General features: G+C 57.1%; 1 protein-coding gene across 2 annotated transcripts; it reads left to right on the top strand.

Annotated features, from left to right (window-relative positions):
• Positions 1 to 14: 14 nt before the first annotated feature.
• On the top strand, positions 15 to 23,747 carry RCC2 (regulator of chromosome condensation 2). 2 transcript variants are annotated; one of them, XM_043908949.1, is made up of 13 exons: positions 15 to 145; positions 1,218 to 1,503; positions 6,364 to 6,457; positions 9,422 to 9,565; positions 12,268 to 12,399; positions 12,766 to 12,854; positions 14,193 to 14,307; positions 15,999 to 16,165; positions 17,923 to 18,103; positions 18,328 to 18,433; positions 19,341 to 19,413; positions 20,789 to 20,866; positions 21,525 to 23,747. In XM_043908949.1, exons 2-13 carry the CDS (start codon positions 1,225 to 1,227, stop codon positions 21,627 to 21,629), a joined length of 1,563 nt encoding a protein of 520 aa, XP_043764884.1. In that variant the 5' UTR covers positions 15 to 145; positions 1,218 to 1,224; the 3' UTR covers positions 21,630 to 23,747. The 2 variants fall into 2 exon arrangements, with proteins under 2 accessions (XP_043764884.1, XP_043764885.1); XM_043908950.1 differs by lacking the exon at positions 15 to 145 and adding an exon at positions 754 to 776.
• Positions 23,748 to 24,487: the final 740 nt, after the last annotated feature.

Here is a 24,487-nt window from a genome sequence, read left to right as displayed (position 1 = left end):
TTCTGGAAGCTCGTATTTACATTTTAAGTGTATCTGGTGAGTGGGCTGGAGCCCTCGTCTGGGCCGGGGAGAAAAAAAGCCCTTCGGTTCGTCTTTTAGCCGCTCTTCTTCGTTTTTCTCTCCGGTTTCTCGTCACTCTGAGCAGGTAGGGGCTGAAAATGAAATCGACAGCGATCAGTTTGCGGGGTCTGGGAAAGTTTTTTTTTTTTTTTTCCCCCCCCTCCCTCTTTTTTTTTTTTTAAAGAGGAGAAATGGTAAAAAAAAAAAAAAAATTGGGGAAGGGGGGTGGGGGAATTGAATGAATAAAAGGGGGAAGGAAGGCGGATCCACGTGGTTTAATCGGAGACAGACAGAGATCCCATTGTTCAAAATCAATAAAAAAAAAAAAAATGGGCAGACAGGGCTGAGGCGCGGGGACGCTGGGGAAGGTAGCGGCGGAGCCGGCCGCTCGGCAGCCGGGATCGGGGGTCTGGCCGAGCCGCACGCTCGGGGAGGGGCTGGGAGACAGGAGAGCACCATTAAAGTTCTTATTTTTCGTGTCTGCGAGCAGGTGTTTGGGGCTGGGGGCCGGCTTTATTTGCGCCGCCCCTCACTTCTCCGCGGGGACAGCCCCCCTCCCCCCCCCCCCCCCCCCACGCCTCCTCCGAGGGATTCGGCTCCTTTAGGGCCCGAGGTGTGAACCCCTGGCTGGAGCGGAATTGGGGATTCTGGCGGGCGGTGAAGAGAAGTGCATTTGAGTGGACTTGGGGAGGGGGCCGCGGAGACAAAAGCAGCAGGTGGGGCAGCTGGGGAGGGCTAAGCTCCTCACCGCCCCCCTCCCCCAGGTGCCGCAAGGGGACCTCTGAAGTGCCCCGAAGCCTTCTGTAATGAAAACCTGGTGGACCAGAGACTCCCTTTTTCTCTCCCATTACTTTTTTGGGCACCGGGCTGCAATTAGGATGCGATATGGGCAAAGCTAACTTGAGGATGGGTATTGGGGGCCTCCCATTTATTTGTTCTTTCCCTGAGCGGATTGCAGTCGGGGACCTGGGCTCCCGTGCGGGATTCCCCGGAGGCGGCGCGATTTCCTCCAGGCTCGCCCCCTCTCCGCCCGCCCCGTGGCCGCCACTTCGGGGCGGGCAGGGGAGGAAGTGGAGGCCGCGGGCTCGGCTGGCTCCCCTCCCCCCGCGCGGTTTATAACCCGTCCATTGTGCGCCGCTGCCCCGTGTCTCCTCCAGCGCGACCATGCCCAGGAAGAAGGCGGCGGCGGCCTGGGAGGAGCCGAGCTCGGGCAACGGCACGGCCCGTTCGGGGCCCAGGAAGCGCGGCGGCCCCGCAGGCAGGAAGCGCGAGCGGCCGGAACGCTGCAGCAGCAGCAGCGGCGGGGGCAGCAGCGGCGACGAGGACGGCCTGGAGCTCGACGGGGCCCCCGGCGGGGGAAAGCGCGCGGCGCGGCCCGCGGCGACCAAGGCCGGCGGCGCGGCAGCGGTCATCACCGAGCCCGAGCACACCAAGGAGCGCGTCGTGAGTGCGGGGCCGAGCCTGGGGGCGGCGGGCGAGGGCCGCGGCGCGTCACCGCGCGTCCCGGCCCGGGGCGGCGGGGTCGGCGCAGGCCGCGGGCTGAATCATCGCCGCCGCCGCGCAACAAAAGGGCGCGGGCCGGGGCCTACCCCACCGCGCGGCCGTTGGCCGTTGGGGCGCGCGCCCCGGGCCCGCGGGGGAGGGGCGGCCGGAGCCCGCCCGCGGGGGTCAGGGCCCCGCCCCCGGCGCCGCGCCCGCGGACGCCCTCCACCTCCCCCGCGCGCCGGGAAGGGGACTTCTGCAAGTTGTCTCCGGCCGAAGGCGCGGAGGCGCGCGCCGGGCGCGGGGCGCGGAGACACGTGCCCTCGGCCGTTCCCGGGCCCCCGCGGCCGCCGGGCAGCCCTGGTGCTGCGGGGGGGTCCCCACCGGTGCGCCCGGGGCGCGGCGATCCTCGCCGGGGCTTTGAGGTTCCCGCCGCCTCGGCTCCGGCGCTCCGGGGGGGCGGGGCCTGGCGGCCGCGGCGCATGCCCTGTAAGGCCCCGCGCGGTCTCGCGCCGCCGGGCCGGCGGGGGTGGCGGGCTCCGGGGCCCGGCGTGAGGGCGCATGCTCCGGAGAGCCCTCCCCCTCCCCGTGGTCGGGAACGGCACCTCCCCACCCTCAGAGGTGTCTGAGATTTTTGTTTGCCGCTTGTGGTCGGAGGGCCCGGGGGGGGGTGGCCCTCCGTGTGGTCTCTGCGCAGGGTTCTCCCCCAACTCCCATGGCCTGAATGGGCTTTAATTTGCTCGTTAGAGTTGGATCTTCCACTCTTAGTTAAGGTTGCGACCAGTCCATATGGCTGCAAAACCTTGCAGAGCCAGAGAACTTAATCTGGTGTCAGGGGGACATGTGTTTAGGGAGCGGGTCAAAGCTTTCAGCAGCTGCTCAGATAACTCCAAGTAGTGCGAACTTGCACTTGGGGTAGAGAGTCACGGTCTGGAGGGATCCTTTTCTCAGTCCCAGTCAGCGTGCTTTCCCCCAGGGAAGCTCAGGCAGTATTTAAATGGTTAACAACGGTGCCCTTCTAGATCCGCCTTATAGGTGAGGAAGTTGGGGCACAGTCTGAGGGCCTGGCCCAAGACCACATGGAGCTAGATTTCCACTGGGCTCAGGGTTTTTTCCTCCTGACGTCATCCTTAACACCTCTGCAGATTGTTAGAGATGCTTTGTAAGTTCCATCTCGTGGGAAGGGTCAGCGTGTTGGATGGTGGAGGAGGGTGATGTCACGGAGCCTGTGTGGCTGAAGTGTGTCACCTTGGCTTGGGGACCAGCCCAGGGCAATGTGTTGAGAAAGGGAACATAGGGACTGTCTTAACAAACGTGATCCTCTGAGCGGGACTCTGGACATTTTCCCTCCAGCCCAGAGGGACGGAATAGAATGGCCAGCTGCTGCTGTCTCTCCAGTGTTTCCAGTGGGCAATTCAGAGCAGTAAGTTTAGTTACCCTGAAGTAGGGGATTCTTACCCGCTGCTGAGATTAACCCCAGAAGGCAGTCGCAGGGAGAGCGTGTGCAGTGAGCTGGCCAGCACCCTGTCCTCGGCCCGGGGCATGCAGGAGACTGAGGTCTGACGAGAGAGACTCCTCAGTGCTTCACAGTTCAGCCTTAAGTTCCTTTTAGCATGGGTTGGTCCAAGGTCAAGGCCAGGGCCAGGCTGCCCCATTGCATTCCCGGTGCCTTGCCCTACGCGGGTACTGCCCCTCTCTTGGGTGTGTTCCTGGACTCCAGGGCAAGCACCCGGGAAGCAGTCCTGGGAATCCTGTCTGCTTCCGCAGGCCAGTGACCATCCACTCGTTTCAGAAAGAGGCTGTTTACTGAGCTGTTCACAAGCCTCGCTGCCTTCCAGGGCTGTTGGAAAGAGATTTGTGTGAGGGCAGCTGCCAGTTGTCTGAAGCCGTGTTGCCTTTAGTTAACTCAGAGCTGCAGACGTTGGGCTTGTGAAAGATAAACCCCAAATACTTGTATGGTTGAGGAACAGAGTCTCCTTGAGGAGAAGCTGTGTGTTTGTATAGAACATTCTTAGGATTTCAGTCCCAGAAAATGCTCTCTCTGAGGACCTCAGGTTTCTCTGTGGTTGTATCAGATGAGCATTCTCCGATCCTCCAGGGTTGGTGGAACCAGAATTCCCTGTCGGTAAAGTGAGCAGCCTTGGCTGACTCCTGGAAGACAGGTGAGTGTCGCAAGCTGTCCAGGTCTTTGTGGTTCTTGCAGTGTTGGGTTGCTCAGGTTTTGTGGACCCTGAGACAACTCTGCCTCATCTGAAAGGAGCAGATAAATGCAACTGAAAGCTGAGCTTGGAGCCTGTTTTAGTTGATAGCCCACTAGGGAATTGTTGCTGGCCTTTCTCTGAATGGTCTTCCCTCTGCCGGGAGCGGCAGCTTTCTAAATGGATGTATGTTCAAGGCTGATTCTCAGTCTTGTAAACACCCTTCTTGCACTAGGGGAGTAAACATCGTTTTACTGAAACCCCATTTTGTTGATTGGAGAAGTTCAGTACGTGCGTCTGCCGTAGCTGTTCTTCCACGGCCTGCGAAATTTCACCCATCCTGGTGGGAGACTATTCTAGCTTTTCTACCACGTGATCTGGAGATACTGGCAGCATAGCATGGCTGCTGACGGCATCTAAAAACAGTCTCAGCCCCGCGGTGAGGGCGGGTTACACCTGGGCGGCCCGGGACCCTCTGGGCTCACAGCCCTGGCAGCCGTCCCTGGGGTGCCCTGCGTGGAGCCCGTCCGCATCCGGGCTCTCCCAGGCGTGCACAGGCTCAGCGCTGGCAAAGAGGGACCTGGGCTGTGATGTTTAAGGGATGTTAGAAGAGTTCCAGTCCTCATGTCAGGTGGAGGGAAGAATGGAATTAATAGAGAAATAAGGCTAGGCAGCCTACAGCAAAGAGTTAGGTAGATAATACATCTCATGTGACGGAGTGAGGCCCGTGGCATTAAAAACCCAGACGAGCTACCACTCACCATCCTTCCAAGACCACTGTCACTGGAGGAGACACAGGTGACCAGTTCACCAAGGTTTCTCACGGAGCACCTTGTGTTCCCTGAAAGCTTGGGGGTTTGTGTAAGTGCTCAGCGGCTCAGTGGCCGGTACCCACAAGCCCTGGGCCACTCGAGCAGGCACTGGCATCTCCGGGTCACAGGAGACACATCTGCCCAGGGTGACGGCAGCTCGTTCTGGCGGACCGCAGGCCCTACAGCGGCTGCCGGCACTGGTGACCTGTTAGTGTGCTGAGCTCGTGGTGGGGAGCGGTTTACTGATCTCTGCCCACCTAGGGGGTCATGGTCAATTCCGGTCCCTTCTCTCCATTGTTCTGGCCTGATAGCTCATTCCATGGTGCTTAGGTTCATCCTGAGTCTCTGCTGCCCCTCCACGCAGACCTGAGGAATAATGGAGAGCAAGTTGGTAATGTAGGTGGAGACCCAGGGCTGCTCCATCCACTGGGAATTTAACACTCCCCTGATGCTGTTGGCCTCCTGCAGTAGACCTATAGAATGTTCCAGTGAAGCCTGCCAGTTAAACAAGAAGGGGAGATAACCAGGGGAAACTCAGCTCCCATTCACGTAATCGGAGCCTGGGTGCTGCAGGGTGGACCACCCCGATTAAGGTCATTCTCTGAATAATTGAAATGTGGCAGAGTCGCTGTGCAGCCCTGGCTGCTTCGTGGCCCTTTGCACACAGATGGCAGATGGACCGCCTCCCTCCAGCCCTGCATGTGGCCAGGCCAGTGAGCACAATGGGATCTGGGCGGGGTGGGGGGGGTGCCTGTGATGTCAGGTTTAGGTCATAGAGTTCCCCAAGAAATGGAATCCACCCCCCCACCCAGCTGCACACACACTGGGCTGCCGGGACGTCTCGCCAGGGCAGTCAGCGCATAGGGTTAGATGACTGGACTTGCAGCTGTTTGGTTTCTTCTCAAAGCCTTCCAAGAACACTTCTCTAAACTGAAGGAAAACCCCTTCTTTGCCTTTAACGCCCTGGGACGATGACGGTGTGGAGGATGAAAGCAGAAGAGGAAGTAACTGCTCCCCTGGCCTGTGTGGAGACTCAGAAGGGACTCTGATGAAGGGTTGGCCGTAACGAGTGTCCCAGGCTGAGCCCAGAGCGAATCCCACCCGAAACATGACAGTAGCCTTTTCAAGCGGCACGTGCTCCCCTGACAGTGAGCGCCTGGTCCTTGGGACAGAGGTGTGCTGGCCTGCAGCCCCCTGGCTGTGGGCCAGCAGTGAGGACAGGCCTGTGGGAGGCCGCCCGCTCTTCCTCCCTCCAGGGGAGCCCTGAACCCAGGGGGCTGCTGTTTGTCTTCCCCAGAAAGCTCCTGCGGCGAGGAGCACCCAGGGAAGGTGGGAAAGGCGCCCCGGCCCACGTGTGGCTCGCTGCGCTGATGTCGGGAAGATGCCGCCTTAGCCCCAAGGACAGTGGTTTTGTTTATTTATTTTTTTTAGGACAGTGGTTTTAACACGCTCCCTGCGTGACATGGCAGGCCTCTTGCAGATACCTGTGTGGCAGTCTGCAGAGCCGAGAGGGCGAATGTCATTTGGTTGCTTTTGCCGTGTTTGGCCAAAGATATTTTAAAGAGAAATCAAAGGATCACGCCGAGCCTGGGCTCCACTGATGAGCTGCTGGGTGCCGATCGGTTTCCACTTGGAAAGTGGCGACTGTGCCAGACCCCTTTGTCTGTCCGCTGTGCAGACCCCTGGGGCAGGCATTAATGTTGCATTATTATCACTCTCTTGCTTCCTACTGCCGTTGGACAGGTTTGGGAAGTTAGAAGCAGCATTGCAAGCTAATTTTTCTCCCCCTCTCTCTCTGTCTCTCTCTGTAGAAACTTGAAGGGTCTAAGTGCAAAGGGCAGCTTTTGATTTTTGGGGCAACCAACTGGGACTTGATTGGTCGAAAAGAAGTGCCTAAACAACAAGGTATGAGAGACGATGTCTGACACCTGGAGGATGCTGTTACTGAGTGCTTCCTGTGTGCGTGTGGCCAGTGTGATTCTGGCGGCCAGGTAGGTGCTCTGTTCGCAGGGGCGCTCAGAGAGGCCAAGGGATCGCCCGGGGCCACATGGCCTCTCTCGTGGTAGGACTGGATTTGAACCTGGGTCTTCAGCAGGACTCTCACTTGGGCACAACTCTAGTTTTGATAATTCTGTTGAGATAAACAAAAATATAAATGTTAACCTCAAATAAGCATTGATACTTTTTTCCTATTTTTCTTTCCATGTCACTTAGCTTCATTAAAATGGAGAGGCTGGTGCTGTGGAATGTCAAAGCGTCCTCAACACGGGTCACGTGTCAAATGTCAAACTTGATAGACATTTCACAAGAGTTCATGTTTCCTTGCAAACTGCCAAATGGTTGCAGGAACGAGTCTGACAAAGCAAGGAATAGTCTGGAGTTGGGAGAGTGGAGAGGTCCCGAGAAGTATCTTGGTCCCCAAATGTTTTTTGAAAGGTGGTGTCTTTCCTTGGGGGGAATACCAGCCCGTCCAAAAGGAGTGAGGCTGGCGCTTTGCCACGTCTTATGGCTTCTTGATTTCACTTGGAAGGATTCCCAAAGTACTTTCCAGCATTGCCCAGTGAACAAATATTTGCACACTGACACTCCCTGAGGCCTCGGGGCAGGCACTGAAGATCATCTCAGTCCACGAAAACAGCAGGCGGGGGCTTTGGTGGCGCTCAGGGTCCAGCTGAGTTAGAAATGGGCTTGAGCCACTTTGCTGTTGGTGCCAGTGCCCAGCCTCAGGACCCAGCTGTCTGGGCTCGAGCTGCCTGGCGGCTGGTGGCACCTGGCACCTTTCCCGGGGCGTGATCGCGTCAGTCCCGCTGCCAGTTCCTGTGCAGGTGTTGCATTGTTTCTCGAGGCTGCTCTTTAAATGAAAGGCCCATGTTTGCGACTAGAGACACTCGGGGCCCTGAGCAGGAAGTAGATTCCAGAGGGGAGCCCGTGGCGAAGCAGGGCAGCGTCTGGTTGAAGGAGTAGCACCCTGCTCGGCCTCGCTCTGAGAGTGCCTTATTGTCTTCTCCCAGGCCTACCTTTGCCTCCCAGATGTTTCTCCCTCTGAATGTAATTTTGTTTTATGTAATGAAACAAATTTTTTTTAAGTCTTTCCGTGTCTTTGGGCTGCCTTGACCTCTCCAGTAGACGTGAAGGAAAGGGAGAGGGGATTGGGTTTCCCACCCGTGCCAGACCTCAAGGGAAGAAGGATCCCCTGCCTGTCCTAGCCTTTCCCACTCCCCCTGCCCTCAAAGCGGCCTTCCCTCCAGAGCCCATCCGCCCTTGGGTACGCATCGCTGGACCTCTGACTCAGCCCGGCCTGGGCGTTAGTGAGCTGCCGGCCCCTTGCCTGGGACTGCTGCAGTGCCTTTCATTTGACTAGGCTTCCTCTGAAGCTTCCTTGGGAGGCCCTGAGAATTCCCGCCTCTCACGAACTGATGACATTTTGGCCTCTGATATTTGTGGAGCTCAGTCAGGGAAGACGCTCTGGCAAATCAGATCTTCTAGCAACCGTCAGGGGGTCCATTTAGGGCCATTGGGTCAGCCACGGTGCCCCCCTGGCACTGCGTGTTGCCCACAGACATGGCACCCAGCACTCAGGCCACCACAGTAGAGCCCTCAACATAGGCGTGAAGGCTGTCATTTCCGATCTGCTTTTACCCAGTAAGTTGCTGGATCTTCTCTCACCTTGCAGTAGTAGAGCAGTGTTTTCAGGTAGAGAAGCCCAGGGGGTCCTGAGTCATGCTGGGAACTTCCCACCTTTGGGGGACCCTCCCGGTGTGACTCCCCTGGAGAAGGAAACGGCAACCCACTGCAGTATTTCTTTCCTGGAAGATCCCATGGACAGAGGAGCCTGGTGGGCTGCAGCCCACGGCGTCACAGTCAGACTGAGCACACACACGCCACGTGCTCTGAAAGTGAAGGGTGATTGCACGGGCGTGTCCGACTCCCTGCGGTCCCACGGACTGCGGCCTGTCCTGCCCCTCCGGCCTCGGAGTCTCCAGGCCTGGGTACTGAGTGGGTTGCCCTGCGCCCCAGGCCCCGTGTGACTCTGAGAGGCTGCGCGGGGCGCCCTCTGCTGGCGGCGCCTCAGCGTGGGGACGGCCTGGGCGGGTTAACAGACTCTCCTCCTGGAGCCAGGTGCCTGATGGCGAGGTTGATCTCAGTCAGTTCCTGCATCCAGGTCAGTCTGACACAGTTGGTTTGGCAGCAGCTAGTATTTCGTAAAAGTCACCACAGGCCTAGAAATGAGCTCGTTTTTCTGTCTCTGAGAGCCTCAAGTTGAGAGAATTAAGCCAAAATTTAGCCACACCCTGTCCTCTAATAAGGCGAAGGGGGGCTGTGAAGGGGGCCTCGCGCCTGGAGCAGCACGTGGGACGCCCTCAGGGCAGGAAGCAGGGAGATGCAGTAGGCTCAGTCTGACCTCACCCTCCCAGAGCAGGGTGTGTGTGACCGAGGTGTGGGGAACGGGGGCGGGAGGGCCTTCCGGGGAGCATATCCCTGTGTGAAGCTAGGGATCGTGGTCCGGCCCGCCTCACGGGCCCTGGAGGAAGGGGTGGCAGGCTCAGGGCTGACCCCAAGGAAGCCTTCAGCGGCCGGGCCTCCCCACCCCCAGGAGGCGGCCAGGAGGGTGAGGGAGACGCGGGTCTGCTCCCCGCGTTTCTGGGCAGGCCCTCGCCTGCCTGGGGCTGCGGGAGGAGGGCGCTTGTCTCTGGCCACCAGCTCGGGGCACTCAGCAGCAGCGTCCCAGGCGAGTCCGGACCAGAGATGAGCGCCGTGTCTTGATGGCTGCCCGGAGCCCCGGGGGTGCACTGGGTGGGGGGAGACCCTAGGGGGGCACCCCGTCAGTGGGCTCCAGGGGTCTGACGTGCTGTCTTTTACTCCTCACAGCTGCTTACCGCAACCTCGGTCAGAACCTGTGGGGGCCCCACCGGTACGGGTGCCTGTCGGGGGTCCGGGTGCGGACAGTGGTTTCGGGGTCTTGTGCTGCCCACAGCCTCCTCATCACCACGGAAGGGAAGCTGTGGAGCTGGGGTAAGTACCCGGGGTCGCGGTAACTTCCAGAGCGGGGCCTGCCGGGGGCTCGCTGCCCCCGCCCCTGTGTGTCCTCTCCTCCGACACCCCCCAGTCTGCCCCCAGAGCGCGCCGCTGGTCTCTGCCCTCCTGCCTGGCTTTGAGCGGTTCGCCCCCGCTTTCTTGGGATCGTCTTCAAGCAGCCCTCTCCTGAGCGTTCTGACTGAACCTACAGCTTTCTGATATCGAGGGGCCTAGAACTGAATCCTGTTTTATTTTAGGCTTGCGGTCCCCCCAGCACCCAGCACAGTATGACGTAGACCTCTGTGCCTGCCACTTTAAATGCCACCAGCTTTCACATCCGCCCTGCGGTGACGCCAGCCCGGCTCTCTGCAGTGCTGCTCCTCAGCTTCTTACTCCGTTTGCCCAGACAGCCGGGTTATTTAACTCCCAGAGTCACCACGTGCCCTGCCCCTGGACTCCTGGCCTGGATGCCGGGGAGCCGGCCCTGTCCCTTCGCCTGCCTCCCATTTCAGGGTCCCCTGCAGCAGGCTTCGTGCCAGGTGCCCGGTTCCCCTGCAGACCCTTCGTGCAGGCTCGGTCGGGCTGAGGCTCTGTCTCCTCCACGCCCTCTGCTGGCTCTGGGACTCTTCTTTCTGTGGGGGGTGTTGGCATTTGTCCTCAACCTTTGTTTCTGGCCCTTTGGCTAGCTTTGAGTCCATATGACTGCATTTTTATTTTGGGCTGTTTGAACCATTTTTTGCAATTTCATGAGCGGCTGTACCAAAGTCCAAATACATTAACATCTGTTGTCTTCCCTGCACTCTGCTAATTTTGTAATTCTGTTGGAAAAAAGCGAAGCAGTGTGTCTGGCCCAAATTTAAACTTTGTAGTTCTTGGTGACACAATGGCATTGCCACTATTATCATTTTCTCCTGGTGGGCACCAAGGTCTGTCTCCCCCAGAACCCTCCTCCTGCTCACTGTCCCCAACGCTGGATGCAGCCTCCTGTGTCAGGGTCCCCAGCTTTAGGTCTTTCTCATCTTTCTGCTAAATTTCACTTACGTGGTGTTTCTGAAAATGTCCCTCTCCTGACCCTGCGGGCAGAGAATGATTGTAAAAGGTGTGCATCTGACCTGGCTCCAGAACCAAGACGTGTCCCATGAGCAGACTCGTCACTGTGGGGTGGGGGGAACGAGCCACAGCGGGTGTCCCGAGTCCACGGTGAGTCCTGGGAGTGTTAGTGCAGGGGCCCAGAACTCAACGGGGTCTGCACGCACCGGCCACCCGGGCCCCTCATGTTTGTGGAGAAATTGTGCCCCAACTTGTTCTTGCCTTTCACAGTGAACTTGGGCAGTTTCCACTTGACGCTGTTGTCCCTCTGTCCTCTTGGAGCACCATAATCAGAGCCTGAGGATGGTTTTCCTTTTATAATGGCAGCTGGTCACCCCTCCTCAAGCCCTGTACAGGCCAGTTGGGGCTCACCTTTGTGGCTCCGCTCGCCCTCTTTCATGACTGCGAGGTCAAAGTTCACTGTTAGGGAAGGATATGGAAACCTCCCGTGGTTTCCAAGTTGCCTGGCTTTCTGGCCCCATAAAAATCTCCCAAAATGTTTATTTACATGGTTCTTAGAGATACCTGGGAGAGGCCCACCGAGCTGCTTCGACTTGGAACTACTGTGACCTGAGTTGAGAACTTAGGTCAGGTGAAGAGCAGGCCAGCCTCTGGCCCACCCAGCCCTCCATGTTCACTTGGAGCTAAAAGGCTCTGGTGGGGGGTTGGGGTGGGTGTCATGCTGTCATGGGGGACTCTTTGTGACCCCAAGGACTGGAGCCTGCCAGGTTCTTCTGTCCATGGGATTTTAAAGGCAAGAATACTGGAGTGGGTTGCTGTGCCCTCCTCCAGGGAATCTTCCTGACCCAGGGATGAATCCTGCGTCTCCTGGATTAGCAGGCGGATTCTTTACCACTGTGCCACCTGGGAAGCCCTCGGGGGCCATGCCATGCAGGGGGCCGGGCAGGGCTCGGCCTCCTTGAGCCTTCCTGCCTCGATTCCATGCCAGCACAGCCCAGAGATGGAGGTGGGCCCGTGGCCACAGAGAGCCTGTGTTCTGTGTTCTGGCCTTGGGCCATTGCTGGGGTTCCCATGGCTAAGGGTCCTGTGAAGGCTGGCCGGCAGGAGGTGGGGTTGGAGAGGAGGGAAGTGCAGGGTCTGGTAGACACCCGGAGCACTGAGGGAGCCAGACTCCTGCGAGGCAGGTGTTACTGTCCTAAAATACCTCGGAGTGGAGCGGGCGAGGGGACTGGCGTCTGGCAGGAACGGGGAGAAGTGAGAACTGTGAGTTCCTATGAGCTCGTCCGCTCCTGTGTGACGTCCTGGCTGAACCTGCTTTATACCACTTCCCTGGAGGCCAGGGCTGACAAAAATGCCAGGACGGGTCCCAGCCCTGCCCCAGAAAAGAGGGTCAGAGCAGGTGAGGTGGTGGCTGGCAGCTGCCCGCAGAGGCGACTCTAGGGACAGCTCTGCACATCTTATCTGGTTACCCAGCCCCACCCAGCAGCCTCGAAAGGCTGGCGTCGCCTGCAGAGCTGGACTTGCCGTCACTTGGCTCTCAGCTGTGGGTTCGGAGGGCGCCTTTTGGGAGACCCCCAACTCGCCCTGTAGCTGGTCTGGCTGCCCTGTTTCCTCCTCCCTGCTTTATCTGTCCTGCCTCTGACCCACAGGGCGAAATGAGAAGGGGCAGCTGGGCCATGGTGACACCAAGAGAGTTGAAGCCCCCAGACTCATCGAGGGGCTCAGCCATGAGGTGATCGTGTCTGCAGCGTGTGGGAGGAACCACACCTTGGCCTTGACGGGTAAGGAAGGGCCACTTGCCTCCAAATGGGGTCAGAGGCCAAACAGTCCAGCTGGGTTAGGGGTGGAGCTGCCCCCATGACTCATGGTCACAATCAGAAAGCTGCCCAGGGAGCCTGGTGGGCAGCTTCTCAAGGCATCGTGGGCCACACCCACGGGTGTCAGTGGCCAAGGCTCTGGGAGGGTCTGTGCCGGGCAGTGGTTCTGCTCCGAGGTGTCCACCCCACCCCCTTTTGGGAAACTGTCTCACTTGCATTCTTCTGGCAAAGGAGCTGTTTTTCTTATTTTAGAGTCTTTGATTCCCAGTCTCATTCAGGGTCCTCAGCATTGTTTTCCCTTTGCTAACGGATGTCGTTCTCTCCTTCCAGAAACGGGCTCCGTGTTTGCGTTTGGAGAGAACAAGATGGGGCAGCTGGGCCTCGGCAACCAGACAGACGCCGTCCCCAGCCCCGCACAGGTGCCGCCCGCGTTTCCCCCTGCCCCCACCCCCCACCCCCACCCAGGGCCTTTGCTTCTCTGTTTCAGGGTTGGGTTTTCTGGGGGGCGATCAGGCATCTCTCCCCATTGAGTTGCTGGCTCCCTTCTAAAAGCAGGGTCTCGATGCTTTGAGTGGATCAGGTTTAACAGACAGCCACAGTTGAAGAACGTCCCAGAAACAGTTTTTTATTCCGACTGGAAATAATTCGTTCCAGAGACCTGTTTGAAGCCTGTTCTGTTCTGCAGTGAGAATTGTTCCATGGATGTGATTTGTCTTTGTCTGAAAATACTTTTGAGTTTTGACCTCATAACAAGTGACTTGCCAGGTGCTCAGCACACAAATAGGTTAGGTCATCTCTTGTTCCTGAAAAACTCTGGAGTCAGCTGGAGGCTGGGATTTATACCTAAATATTGAACTTCTGCCATAAGGCGGCAGGAGGCTTGTGAGTGTCTTTGAGGGGAGGGACTTTGACGTCTTAGCCTTAAAAAGAGACCTTGAACAAACACACCTGTCATTTGGAGGATTTTCGAAATGTTGTTTTGTCAGCTATTTGCTCTGCAGTGGGATGAGACGGTTTGAGAGTGAGCCAGGCCGGGACAGAGCCCGAGGCTCAGCGCCCCCTCTCCAGGCTCATTGCCTTTTCCCACAATTTCCTGCAATGCTGACGCTTCTCGCCCTCTGGTTCCTCCAGTCTGGCTTCCCCAGGCTGATTAGTTTGCAATAGAGAGTCTTCTAAGCACTTTCTCGGATTTGTGTCCAAACCCCATGTTAAATTACTCAGGGCCTTTGCTGTCTTCTACTTCCTAATTTCAAACCATTGTATTTCCTATTCACACCTTCAATTAAGGCTAATTAGCAAGCAGCTCTTACAATAGTAAGAGAGTGTAAACCAGTTCATTTTACTGGTTTAGCAGTAATGCTTATGAAAGCTTTTCTTTTTAAAGTCGCCTGACATCAGAGGTAGTGACTAGAGTGAAATTTGGGGACTAAATGTGATTATAGTTTGTTTTCTTGTACCCTGTTGCCCACACCCCCAGTCAGTTGAATTCAGCGTTCACTGGGCACTAGAATGTGTGAGGCACAATGTTGTACATTTTGAGGGTTACAGAAACCCAGGGACATGATTTGCCTGTCTCTGAACTGATTCTGTACTGGGTGGTGTTTCTTTACCTATGTGCAAAGCCTTGGCCTTTGAGCATTGTTGAGTTCCATTAGAAATCCTTAGTAGCCTAGTAATTGTTTCACACCAACCTGTGGAGACTTTAGCAATCTTTTTTTTAAAAAAATGTCTGAAAGTCTGCTGTCTTTTCTTTTCAGATAATGTACAACGGCCAGCCAATTACCAAAATGGCCTGTGGGGCTGAATTCAGTATGATAATGGACTGCAAAGGAAACCTCTATTCCTTTGGGTGCCCTGAATATGGTCAGCTGGGTATGCAAGTACATTTTAAAAAAGCTCTGTAAAATAACTGTATGTTTAGAACCAGCAGTCAGTGTGGGGCTGCATACACATGGTAGAAATGTGGGTAATTGATTGCAGATAATGGCCTTGATCCATTAAGTGGATGTCCCGTTTCGTGGACCAGCATGTCGTAACTCACGGGGCTGTGGAGTCTGACAGGGACTTGCCTTAATGAAAGTCAGGGCGTGAGTCTGTCAAAGGATTAAGCATTTCAAGGTGTTTTTTTTCTTTTCCTTTTCAATTTTTAATCAAACCTATGTTCATTCATTTTCATATTTAAAGATTTGCCTTTATCGAAAGTGAGGAAATTATACAAGAGTAAGGTTGTTTAGAACACCCTGGCCTGGGCCAGTGTTTCAGGTGTACAGAAGAGCCAAAATGATTTCAAAGTAGGATTCCCTTCCGGATTTTCAGCCCTAAACAGAAGGGATGAAATTGACTTATATTCCATTGAGTAGAAAAGTCAAACGCAGGAGGTAACTGGCAGTGAGCGGAGGGACTCCATCTTCCCTCCCCGGCGTCTCCCACCCCCGCGCCCGGTGGGCGGGGTGGGCGGCGCGGCGCGGGCGCCCCCTGCTGGCCGCATGGCCGCTCGCGCGCAGGCTCCTCAGTGCCCGGCCGCCGGGGCCGGGGCTGCCGGGTCTCCGCGTCATTCGGGCAGGCGGATGGGAGGCGGTATAAATAGACTCGGGGAACAGCGCCTTTGTTAAACTAAATATACCTTAGTCAGAAGTGAGTGAGGAGGAACAGCCCCGTGCACATGCCTCTTGGTTGCCAGGGAGTTGCCAGAGCCTGCTGGAGAAACCGCCTCCATGGCCGTGGGCGCCGGTGCCGGCCGGGGAAGCGCCGGAAGTGAGCTGCCCCGGCCTGCTTCCGGAAACGCCGCGCGGCTCCCTGGGGCCGCGCGCTCTGCAGGCCTCTTCAGGCCGGCGGCGGTAGGTTCTCCCTCAGGGAGGTGAGGCGCCGATGATGGCTGACGATGAGTGAGCAACTCCCGGGCGCCCGTCCCCGCTGCGGCGCGGATACCTAGACTCCCGGGCTTACACTCACTGAAAGGGACTTTGAGGGACTGGCTTCATTTGTGTCTGTGGAGCCCGGCAGTCTTAGCTGCCCAGGTTGAGAACCAGCCCTCAGTCCCGCTGTCCGAGCCCACAGCGTCTCGGGGAATTAGAGCTTGAGGTGAGAGCTGTGCGCTCGCCCCCACGACAGGCTCTGGGTCAGCGCGGCAGAGACGACAGCTGCCTGGTTCCGTAGCCGCACTAGCGTGTTGGGTCGCTGGGGACCGGTTGGCCTTTCTGGTCCGTTCTCGGCCCATGGACGGCCCCCGGAGGCCCCGACGTGAGTGCGGAGCAGACCAGCCTGTGGGTGTGAGGCTCCCGCGTGTTGAGCCTCAGCCCAGCCCAGACTTAGACACGCAGACGGGGGTTTTCACAAAACTCCCTTTTAGGGACAGTACCCTTGGGTGTTTCTTATTCTGATTTCTGTTCATTTGGTAAAGTAAGTGCTTTCAGCCCACAATACCAATTCCATGCCCTGGACATGCTTCAGATAGGAGGATGCTACCTTGGGTGACCAAAGTCCCCGTGAGGCCCGGCTAGACTGGACAGGTGCCCTGTGCTCGGGTCCCTGCTGACTGATGGCTACCTCTGTGGTCACTGCAGGACACAACTCGGACGGCAAGTTCATTGCCCGGGCGCAGCGGATAGAGTATGACTGCGAGCTGGTGCCCCGGCGCGTGGCCATCTTCATCGAGAAGACAAAAGACGGCCAGATCTTGCCCGTCCCGAATGTGGTGGTGCGGGACGTGGCCTGTGGCGCTAACCACACGGTAAGGCTTCAGTGTTTCTCACCGCAGTGGAGACCCTGGGCTTTGCAAAGCAAATAATGGGCCCTGGCCGCCTGGAGGGTTTCATACCCTCAGATGTTTTGGGGCATCATTTTCACCTGCCAGTTTCTGCAGGGCGTCCACAGCCAGAGCTGAGTGGGCAGACTCTGGGTTGGGGTCATTCGTAAGGGTTTCTTGTTTCTGTCTTTTGCCTTTCCAGGTTGATGCTCTCTCAGGGCGCTGAGTGGATTCAGTCACTTAGGGTGTTTCCTTAAAGGTCCATTTAGATCAAGGCGATAAAACTTTTGTATCTTTTATCTTAGTTGCCTTCGTAGTTATTTTGCCTGCAAATGGCTGAGAGTCAGACTTGGGTCTCATCTCCCTTGTCCTGCTGAGAGTTCAGAGACAGGTCAGTCTCCTGTATATGGGCAACTGGCTGTGTGACCTTAGGACTGGGTGATTTCAGTCCCCTCAAGTCCAACGACTGCTTCTCTTTTATACAGTGTAGTCAGAAGACATAGATCTTATTTATGCCTCTGACCTCAAATCATGTTTATAGGTTCTACATTTACATGATTCAAACACCAGACATCAGGGAGACGAAAGGGGCAGATGGTTTTTTAATTAAAGTAGAGTTGGTTTATCATGTGCTAGTTTCTGCTTTACAGCAGAGGGGTTCAGTTATATTATTCTTGTATTCTTTTTCACATTATTTTCCAGTATGATTTGTTATAGGACATTGAATGTAGTTCCCTGTGCTACAGTAGGACCTTTCTGGTTGTCTCCTTAGTGTGTGTCTGCTAATCCCAGACTTCTCATTCATTCCGCTGCCCCGACCATCCCCACTGCCCCTTTGGTCCCCGTGAGTTTGTTTTCTAGGTCTGTAAGTCTGTTTCTATTTCATAAATAAGTTGATTTGTGTCATATTCTGGATAAGTGATATCGTGTGGTCTTTTTCTGACTTTATTTCGTACGATAATCTCCAGGTCCCTCCACGTTGCTGCAAATGACATTATTCTTTTGATGGCTGAGTAGTAGTCCATTGTGTATGCATACCGTTTTTTTTTTTTAGAAGAGAAATTGGTGTTTTATAAATTTTTTTTAAACTTTTTTTTTTTTTTTTAAACTTTTAACCTTAGAATGGAGTATAGCTGGTGAACAGTGTTAACATTCGTTTCAGGTGTCTTCTCCCCTAAGCTCCCCCCTTCCAGGCTGCCGCATAAACACCGTGTTTATCTGTCCATCCGTCCACGGACACCTGGGCTGTTCCCATGTCTTGCTTGTTGTAAAGAATGCTACGTGAACATCGGGGTGCATGTAAAGATGGGTTTTAAATTGTTGACCTGGCACCATGCGCACTGCTTCTGTGACCAGGTGGAGGTCACCTGTATGATGTGAACCCGCCTGAAGGAGAATGCGAGGTGGGCAGGGCTCTTCCTCCAGGCTCTGTCTGCAGTTGAGTCAGAGCTGAAAGAGGAAGTGGAGTGCGGTGGCCTGCTCTAGAGACATCACTTCAGTGAGGGAAAGGGGAAGACTTACAACTTGAATACCCGTTTCCTAGGAATGGACGTCGTGTGCCTGGCGGAGGAAGCAGCAGGCCTCCTCGCAGTGGCGCGCCTGCTGCTGGCGGGCCCCTCTGCCATCCAGGGCGGGCAGGGGTCGCCTCTGTGTGTCTGCCCGTGCCGTCAGCCGCGGCCGCAGACTCGCAGAACAGAGCCCCCTGCGTTCCCGTCCCAGAGCCATGCTTTCTCCTCCTGCAGCTGGTCCTGGACTCTCAGAAGCGGGTCTTCTCCTGGGGCTTCGGTGGCTACGGCCGGCTGGGCCACGCTGAGCAGAAGGATGAGATGGTCCCCCGCCTGGTGAAGCTGTTCGACTTCCCGGGGCGTGGGGCGTCCCAGATCTACGCTGGCTACACCTGCTCCTTCGCTGTCAGTGAAGTAGGTCAGTGATTCCCTGTCTGGGCCTCGGGAGGAAGGCGTCGAGTCATGGTTTCCCTGCCTGGCTGCGTGCTCCACCGGGGAGTCCTGTGGCCTCTGCCCTGTTCGAGACCAGGGACCTGATTTCATCAACCGCCCAGGCTCTTTTCTTATTTGATGCTGCTGAGATGAGGAGTCATCCAGCTTCTGAGATGACGGTGACAGTGGGGATGTGTTTGTCTTTCCCAGGTGGTCTGTTTTTCTGGGGGGCCACCAACACGTCCCGGGAGTCCACCATGTACCCGAAGGCCGTGCAGGACCTCTGTGGCTGGAGAATCCGGAGCCTGGCTTGTGGGTATGTGACCATGTCTCCTGTAAGCAGGATGTCTGCCCCCGCCCTGGGCATGTTGGACACACCCAGGAGGTGCCCTGTCCCTGGAGGGCTCCACTCTTCCATTTGGGTGTCAGGTGCCCCGAATTCCAGAGTCTGGAGGGGACGGACTCTGCTCAGAGCAGGGGCGATTGGGAGGAGGGTTGGGAGGTCCTCGGACAGGTGAGTCCCTTTCCTGCCACTGCAGAAAGTCACTGAGGGTGTCTCTTCGAAGATGGTGCACTCTATTCATGTTGCAGGTTCAAAATTCTATTTAGTTAGGACAGTTTAAGTTACTGTGATACAGTGGGAACGAGAAAGTGATTTTAAGGCAGTGGTTTTCTCTTTATTTGAGGGTGCCTCTTGGGCTATGTAGCACTTCCCAGGGAAGAGTTGGGTGACGTCCGTCACCTGCCGGGTCTGGGGCAGGTGGCTGTGTAGTGGTTGGGACGGAGTGGCTATAACCTGAAACCTGTGGCCCACCCAGGCTCCTGTCCAGCAGGTGCCACCCCTTCAGAATGAGCTCTTCATCCTGGTTTGGTGTGTCTTCCTTTTCCCAGTGTGTTTGTTCCTCTGAAAGTGACCTCCTGCCCCGAGGGCCTGAGAACTAAGAATGGGTGTGGGGTGGGGAGATGGGGGCCCGCTCCTGGGGATGTTTCCAGGCGATGAGGGTTTCTCCTGTTGGGTCTGCTCTGGACAGCGGGCTTCAGGAGATGCTCTCTGGCCCTGTGCTGTGCTGTTCGCAGATGGAGGTTTTAGTGGGGCCAGCTTGATTTTATGCTGGTAGGTTCGCACCCTGCAGGGAGCCCATGGAAGCACCTGGGGCTGCTGGGTTGGTGGGGTGCAGGGCTGGACTGCTGGACGCCGGGGTAACAGCTGCTGCCCTTTGCAGGAAGAGCAGCATCATCGTGGCTGCGGACGAGAGCACGATCAGCTGGGGCCCCTCGCCGACCTTCGGGGAGCTGGTAAGCTGGTCCCTGCCTGGAGGGGCGGAGCCCCACGTGGGCTCCCTGAGCCTCCTCCTGAAAATGCGCAGAAAGAGGAGTTGTGTGTCCTTGTGTCCTTGCTGCATGCAGGTCTGCAGTGTCGCTTCAGCTTTCAAAGAGGTTCCTTTGCCCATCAAATGATTTTTTGAAAGTCCTTTCTGGCCACATTGTTAGTGGAAACTGGGAAGTTCCAGGTCCTGTTTCCCCTGACATGTAAATGGTAATTGTGGGATGACGCGATAGGAGAGAGGGTGGTTGCTCTTCACTCTCCCCAGGAGGGTTTCAAGCTACAGGATCAGCATTTCCTCCTAAACCGTGGGGCCAGCGGTGACCATGTATCCAGTCTTCTTGGTTTCCAACCTCTGAGGTCATTTGGGGACATTCTTCTCTCATTTTTCGCAATAACTTTGTCTGTGTTCCTGCTTTTAATCTGTTACTGGACTGATTAATTTTCCCCACACATCTGGCCTTCTCACCCAAAGTCTGATTTCTTAGCTTCTGGGGCATGGGGAGTTCTTAACTTTCAATGTCTTGTAAGTCCTTGAGTCTTAAGTCCCCAGCTGGGCTGGGGCTCACCCTGACGTCTGCCTGTCCTCGTTGTGGTTTGATCGTCAGCCTGGCTCTTGGGTTTCCTGTCCCCCTCTCATGGGTGTGGGGCGATGGGGTGCTTCTCGACCCCGTGCCGTCTCCAGGGCTGGTGGCCTTGACCATGACTTTTCCTTGGGCTGTGCAGCGGAGCCTTGAAAGAGATGAGGACCTGGCCCAGTGTTTACGGGTCCTTCTTAGGAAAGATGTTCTAGCATCTATCAGAAATAGACTCCTAGTATCGATTTGGAGACTTGCAGGGAACAAGGTGGACTTTGGGGGCAGTCTCTCAGAGTTGAGGAGCTTGTGTGGTCCTTGGCTGGTGGCAGAGGAAGCTGGCCCTCCGTGGGGGCCCTTCTCGAGCTGAGCTGAAAGGCCCGCCTTTCTCAATCGCCCACCTTCACACCGTAGCACGTGTTCTGCGCCCCAGCCTGCCCCCTACCCGCAGGCCTGGGCTGTCCCTCTGTCCCCTGGACACTGGTGGGGACAGGGCCCAGGAGCCCCGCGGCCGCCATCGCTGTCCATCGCTGTCCTCGGCGTGCTGCCGTCTCCTGCAGACTGCGCTCACGTCCTTAGCGCCTCGGTCCTGGGCTTAGGACAGGGTACCTGCTGGTGCCTGGGGGTGCCCGTTGCTGCCCAGGCCTGGCCTCGAGTCTGAGATGGCGGGGCTCAGCCACGGAGGCCCTGGGTCTGTGGGAGGCCCGGGCAGGCTGCTCTGATCCCTGCTTTCCAGCTGGTGTTCAGCGCATCCCTCTGTTTGCCTCACCAGGGCTACGGGGACCACAAGCCAAAGTCTTCAACGGCAGCTCAGGAGGTGAAGACGCTCGACGGCATCTTCACGGAGCAGGTGAGTGGGAGCCCTGGGGACAGGGAGAGAAGGTGGGCCAGGCCGAGCTCGTCTGCCTCTGCCCTTGGCACGCTGCCTGGTCTCGCCTGCTACTTCCTGTGCCCCACGCTAGGGCTTTCTGGAGGGTCACCAGGCCGGCACAGGGGTGAGCTGCCCTCAGCCTGAGGGCCACCGGCCATGGTCCAGCCACAGCCAGCCAGCTCCAGTGTGGGCGCCTGCTCCTGTCTGCATCTCACCTTCCCTTGAGACTCTAGGCAGTGGGGCGGGGTGGTGGGGTGAGGCCCCTGTGACTCGCGCATTAGGCGCAGCCCTTGTCGCCGAGACGCGGGGGGGGCTTGTCTTTCCCACGAGGCGGGGCTGTGGTTTGGAGGCAGAGGGAGCCGGGAACATGGTCCCCAGGTCCTTGCTGGCCTCTGCCAGCCGTCTGTGTCCAGGCCTGCTGGGGGCCCAGACGGCCGGCTGGTAGGGCGTTGGGGGCGGTCTCGCCGACACTGGGGGTCCTCAGTCAGGGCCTTTTTGAGCTTTCCAGGGTGCCTCCGTTTTGACCTCTGGGCAGCCTAGTTTCCCACTGTCCCTCCGTCAGCCTTGGGCGTATCAACCCCAAACTCAGTGCCTGGCTGACGCACCCTTGCCCTCCCGGTGCCGGCTTGCCCCCTAGGTGGCCATGGGTTACTCACACTCCTTGGTGATTGCAAGAGACGAAAGTGAGGCGGAGAAGGAGAAGATCAGGAAACTGCCAGAGTACAACCCCCGGACCCTCTGACGCCCCGGAGCCCCCCGCTCCACACCTCTCGCGGCAGCTGTCATGTCCACGTGCACTGGGACGGGAAGTCAAGCGAGGAATTTCAGAAGCAAAAGTTGTGACCGAAGGTGCATTTCTGTTAGACTCCCTGAGGCTCCGTTCTATAAGTGATTCAACGCCAACTACCTTTTCTGTATGCTTTCCAAAGTGGTTTTTTTTTACCCCTTCTTAATGTTTAATTAAAATATTTGCTCATAGTTGACTTACCATTCCTACAAAAGAGGCAGAAACTTTGAGCAATCTAGGCTTTTTTTTAGGTTCCCCCTCCCCTGCCCCGTACCCTTCTCAGAAACACCCCTTTCCATTGTGGTGAGCATTGTGAGCCCAGCGGGTGCTGCCTGGGACAGGTCTCTACGTGCTCGTGGGAGCGGCAGCATGTTCCCAGGGGTCCGTCTCAACAACGCGGCCCCCGTGTGCTCCGCAGCACCCAGCTCGCTGCCTTCCCGCTTTTCCTTCTAGACCGGCCACATGTGCTCTGCTCCTCCCCCTGGCTGCCTGTAAGCCCCGTCGCCTTTTGGCTGTGACATTAATAGAACCTGCCATTTTCCCCCCCGGTGGGGGCTCGTGGATCTCTGTTTAGCCATTTTTATCTACTTTAGCTGTCAAAGAAGTCCAAGTGAAAATCAGGTGATCACGGAACCAGTGGGGACTTGGGGGGTGGACAGACGAGGTTCCAGATCTGGTTCGAAGGCTCCCGTGAGCCGGGGTCGCCTCGCCAGCACCCGCCGTCAGAGACTGACCAGCAGGACACTGCGTTTTGGAGTCCCCGCAGGGGAGGAGCGTCCTCTGTGTCGCGGCCTCTGTCGCCTTCGTGTTTCTTTATCCTGAGCCCCTGGCTGGGTCCTGCTGGAACAGCCCCGTCTGTTTCCGAGGCCCGGGTTCCTGCTCCACAAACCCAACTCTCTAGTCACATTTGCTTGGCTGTGCTACCAAATAGTTGGGATCGTGGAAGAAGTCCCCTTCCCTGAGTCAGCGCAGAGGCTGCGACCGGCTCCCCGCAAGTGCCCAGTGCACCAGCACGTCCCTGGCGCTGCCTGAGTTATGAGGTGCCTTTCCCGGAACCCTCCTCTTGCTCGGACCCGAGAGAGGCGGCAGCCGTGGCCAGGTTCTTGGTCTCGAGAGGGTCTGGACTGGTTTGGGTGCTTTAAAATAGCTGTTTAGGTCAGTGGTGCTTGTGGGGGAGACGGGGGAGAGGTGCAGTGTGAGACTGGGTGGATGGGAAAGTTCAATATTGGTCTTTTTTTGTTATTATTTTTTTTGCTTCGCTCGTTACCGTTTTTGTCTCGATGTTAAAATGCCAAAAATGACTAGTTGTTGCTTTTCCTCTCCTCGTCCCTGCCGCCCCGCCGCTCCGGACGGCGGCGCCCTCCTGCACAGGGCATGTGGCAGCGCCTGTCCCAGCCAGTCCCGCGGCCTCGCGGCAGGAGGCCGGCCTGCGTCTTCGCTGAGGTTTAGTCTGACTTCATGCTCGTCTCTGCTGTCTGTGTTTATAGTCCAGGGGAGAAGCTTCTGCAACTTCAGAGCTTCTGCTAAACTAACCTGATTGGTCCAAATCACCCTCTAACCACCATCTCTCACTCAAGCTTCCCCGCGTAGAGCCCCTCGGTTTCCCCCGACAGAGCTCTTCCTGAAGCGGGCGTGGCAGCCACACTCCTGGACCATGTGCAGCTCCCTGGGGCTGTGTGCCCACCCGGGGGCTGGCCCACACTGGGGCCCCTGCTGGGGGCTGGAGCAGGAGCAGGAAAGGGACGTCCCCTCCACCTGAGGCCGCCCTGTTCTCTCCCAGGCACTGCTTGGAGCTCAGAATTTTAAAATGAACTTCCTAACCGGGAAACCCTTCAGAACAGGGAACTGGGAGACAGCTGGGCCTGGGGTGTGGGGGGTGGTGGCCCTTCGGGCCCCAGCTGCGTCTTCCAGCTCAAGAAGGAGACTGGATCAGGAGGCTGAGCGTGAAGGGGAGAACCCAGGAAGAGGTGGTGATTCGGTTGAAGGTGCCTGGTTTAGTGCTGTATTGTTTTTTTTTATATATATATTTCTTGGAGTAAACATTTTAAATAAACGGCATCATTGTTTGCTCTGTTTTGGCCTCTGCACTTCTTTTTCAGTGGAACAAGGGGAAGAACACAGAAGTGCTTCCTAACGCACCCCTCCTGGCCGGCATTCTGGCCCCGCCCAGTCCCCCCGCCCTTCATAGGGAGCCCTGCGGAGGAGCCCTTGTCACAGCTGGGCTGGTCCCCACATGGCAGTGTGGCGAGCTGTCCACCAGGGGGCACCCCGCGGCCTCTGTTCTGCCTGAGTTGACAGCTTCTCCAGGCCACCAGCCTTCCAGCACCTTCCCTGTGGCGCCCCTGGGATGCTTTCATACTCAGATCAGCCCCTCCTGTTGGCCCTGCCCCGTTCCCAGTGTCTGGGCAGGAGGCGGGGCAGGGCGGGAGCAGCTGTGGTTAAACCTCAGGTCTTTCAGCAGGAGTGGGCCCCTCTCTCTCCTGGACACTTCAGGCTTCCTAGGGACTGAGACTCAGCTTGCCCTTCAGAGGCTATACCTGCCGAGCCAGGAGATGGGAGCCTGGCCCTGCTGAAGCTCCCTGTCCACGAGGCCCAGGGTCGGTTCCTTGGGAGTGGCCCCCGGCAACTCCCACCTGGCCAAAGGGGAGCCCTCTTCCTTCTCCCAGCCTAGAGTCTCACGTGCAGTTCAAGCATCGAGATCCGCTGGAGAAGACGACCAGCCACTTCCTGCTCCAGGCAGCCTGACCCCAGGGGTCCCGGCTGTTGTGCTTTGTCTCCTGAGCGGCCAGCCCGTCCCCACCACCCCCTACCCC

The sequence above is a fragment of the Cervus elaphus genome, chromosome 8 (assembly GCF_910594005.1).
Source record: "Cervus elaphus chromosome 8, mCerEla1.1, whole genome shotgun sequence".
Taxonomy (NCBI): domain Eukaryota; kingdom Metazoa; phylum Chordata; class Mammalia; order Artiodactyla; family Cervidae; genus Cervus; species Cervus elaphus.
The sequence above is the reverse complement of the archived record's forward strand: the minus strand, read 5'-3'. Positions and strand labels throughout refer to the sequence as shown.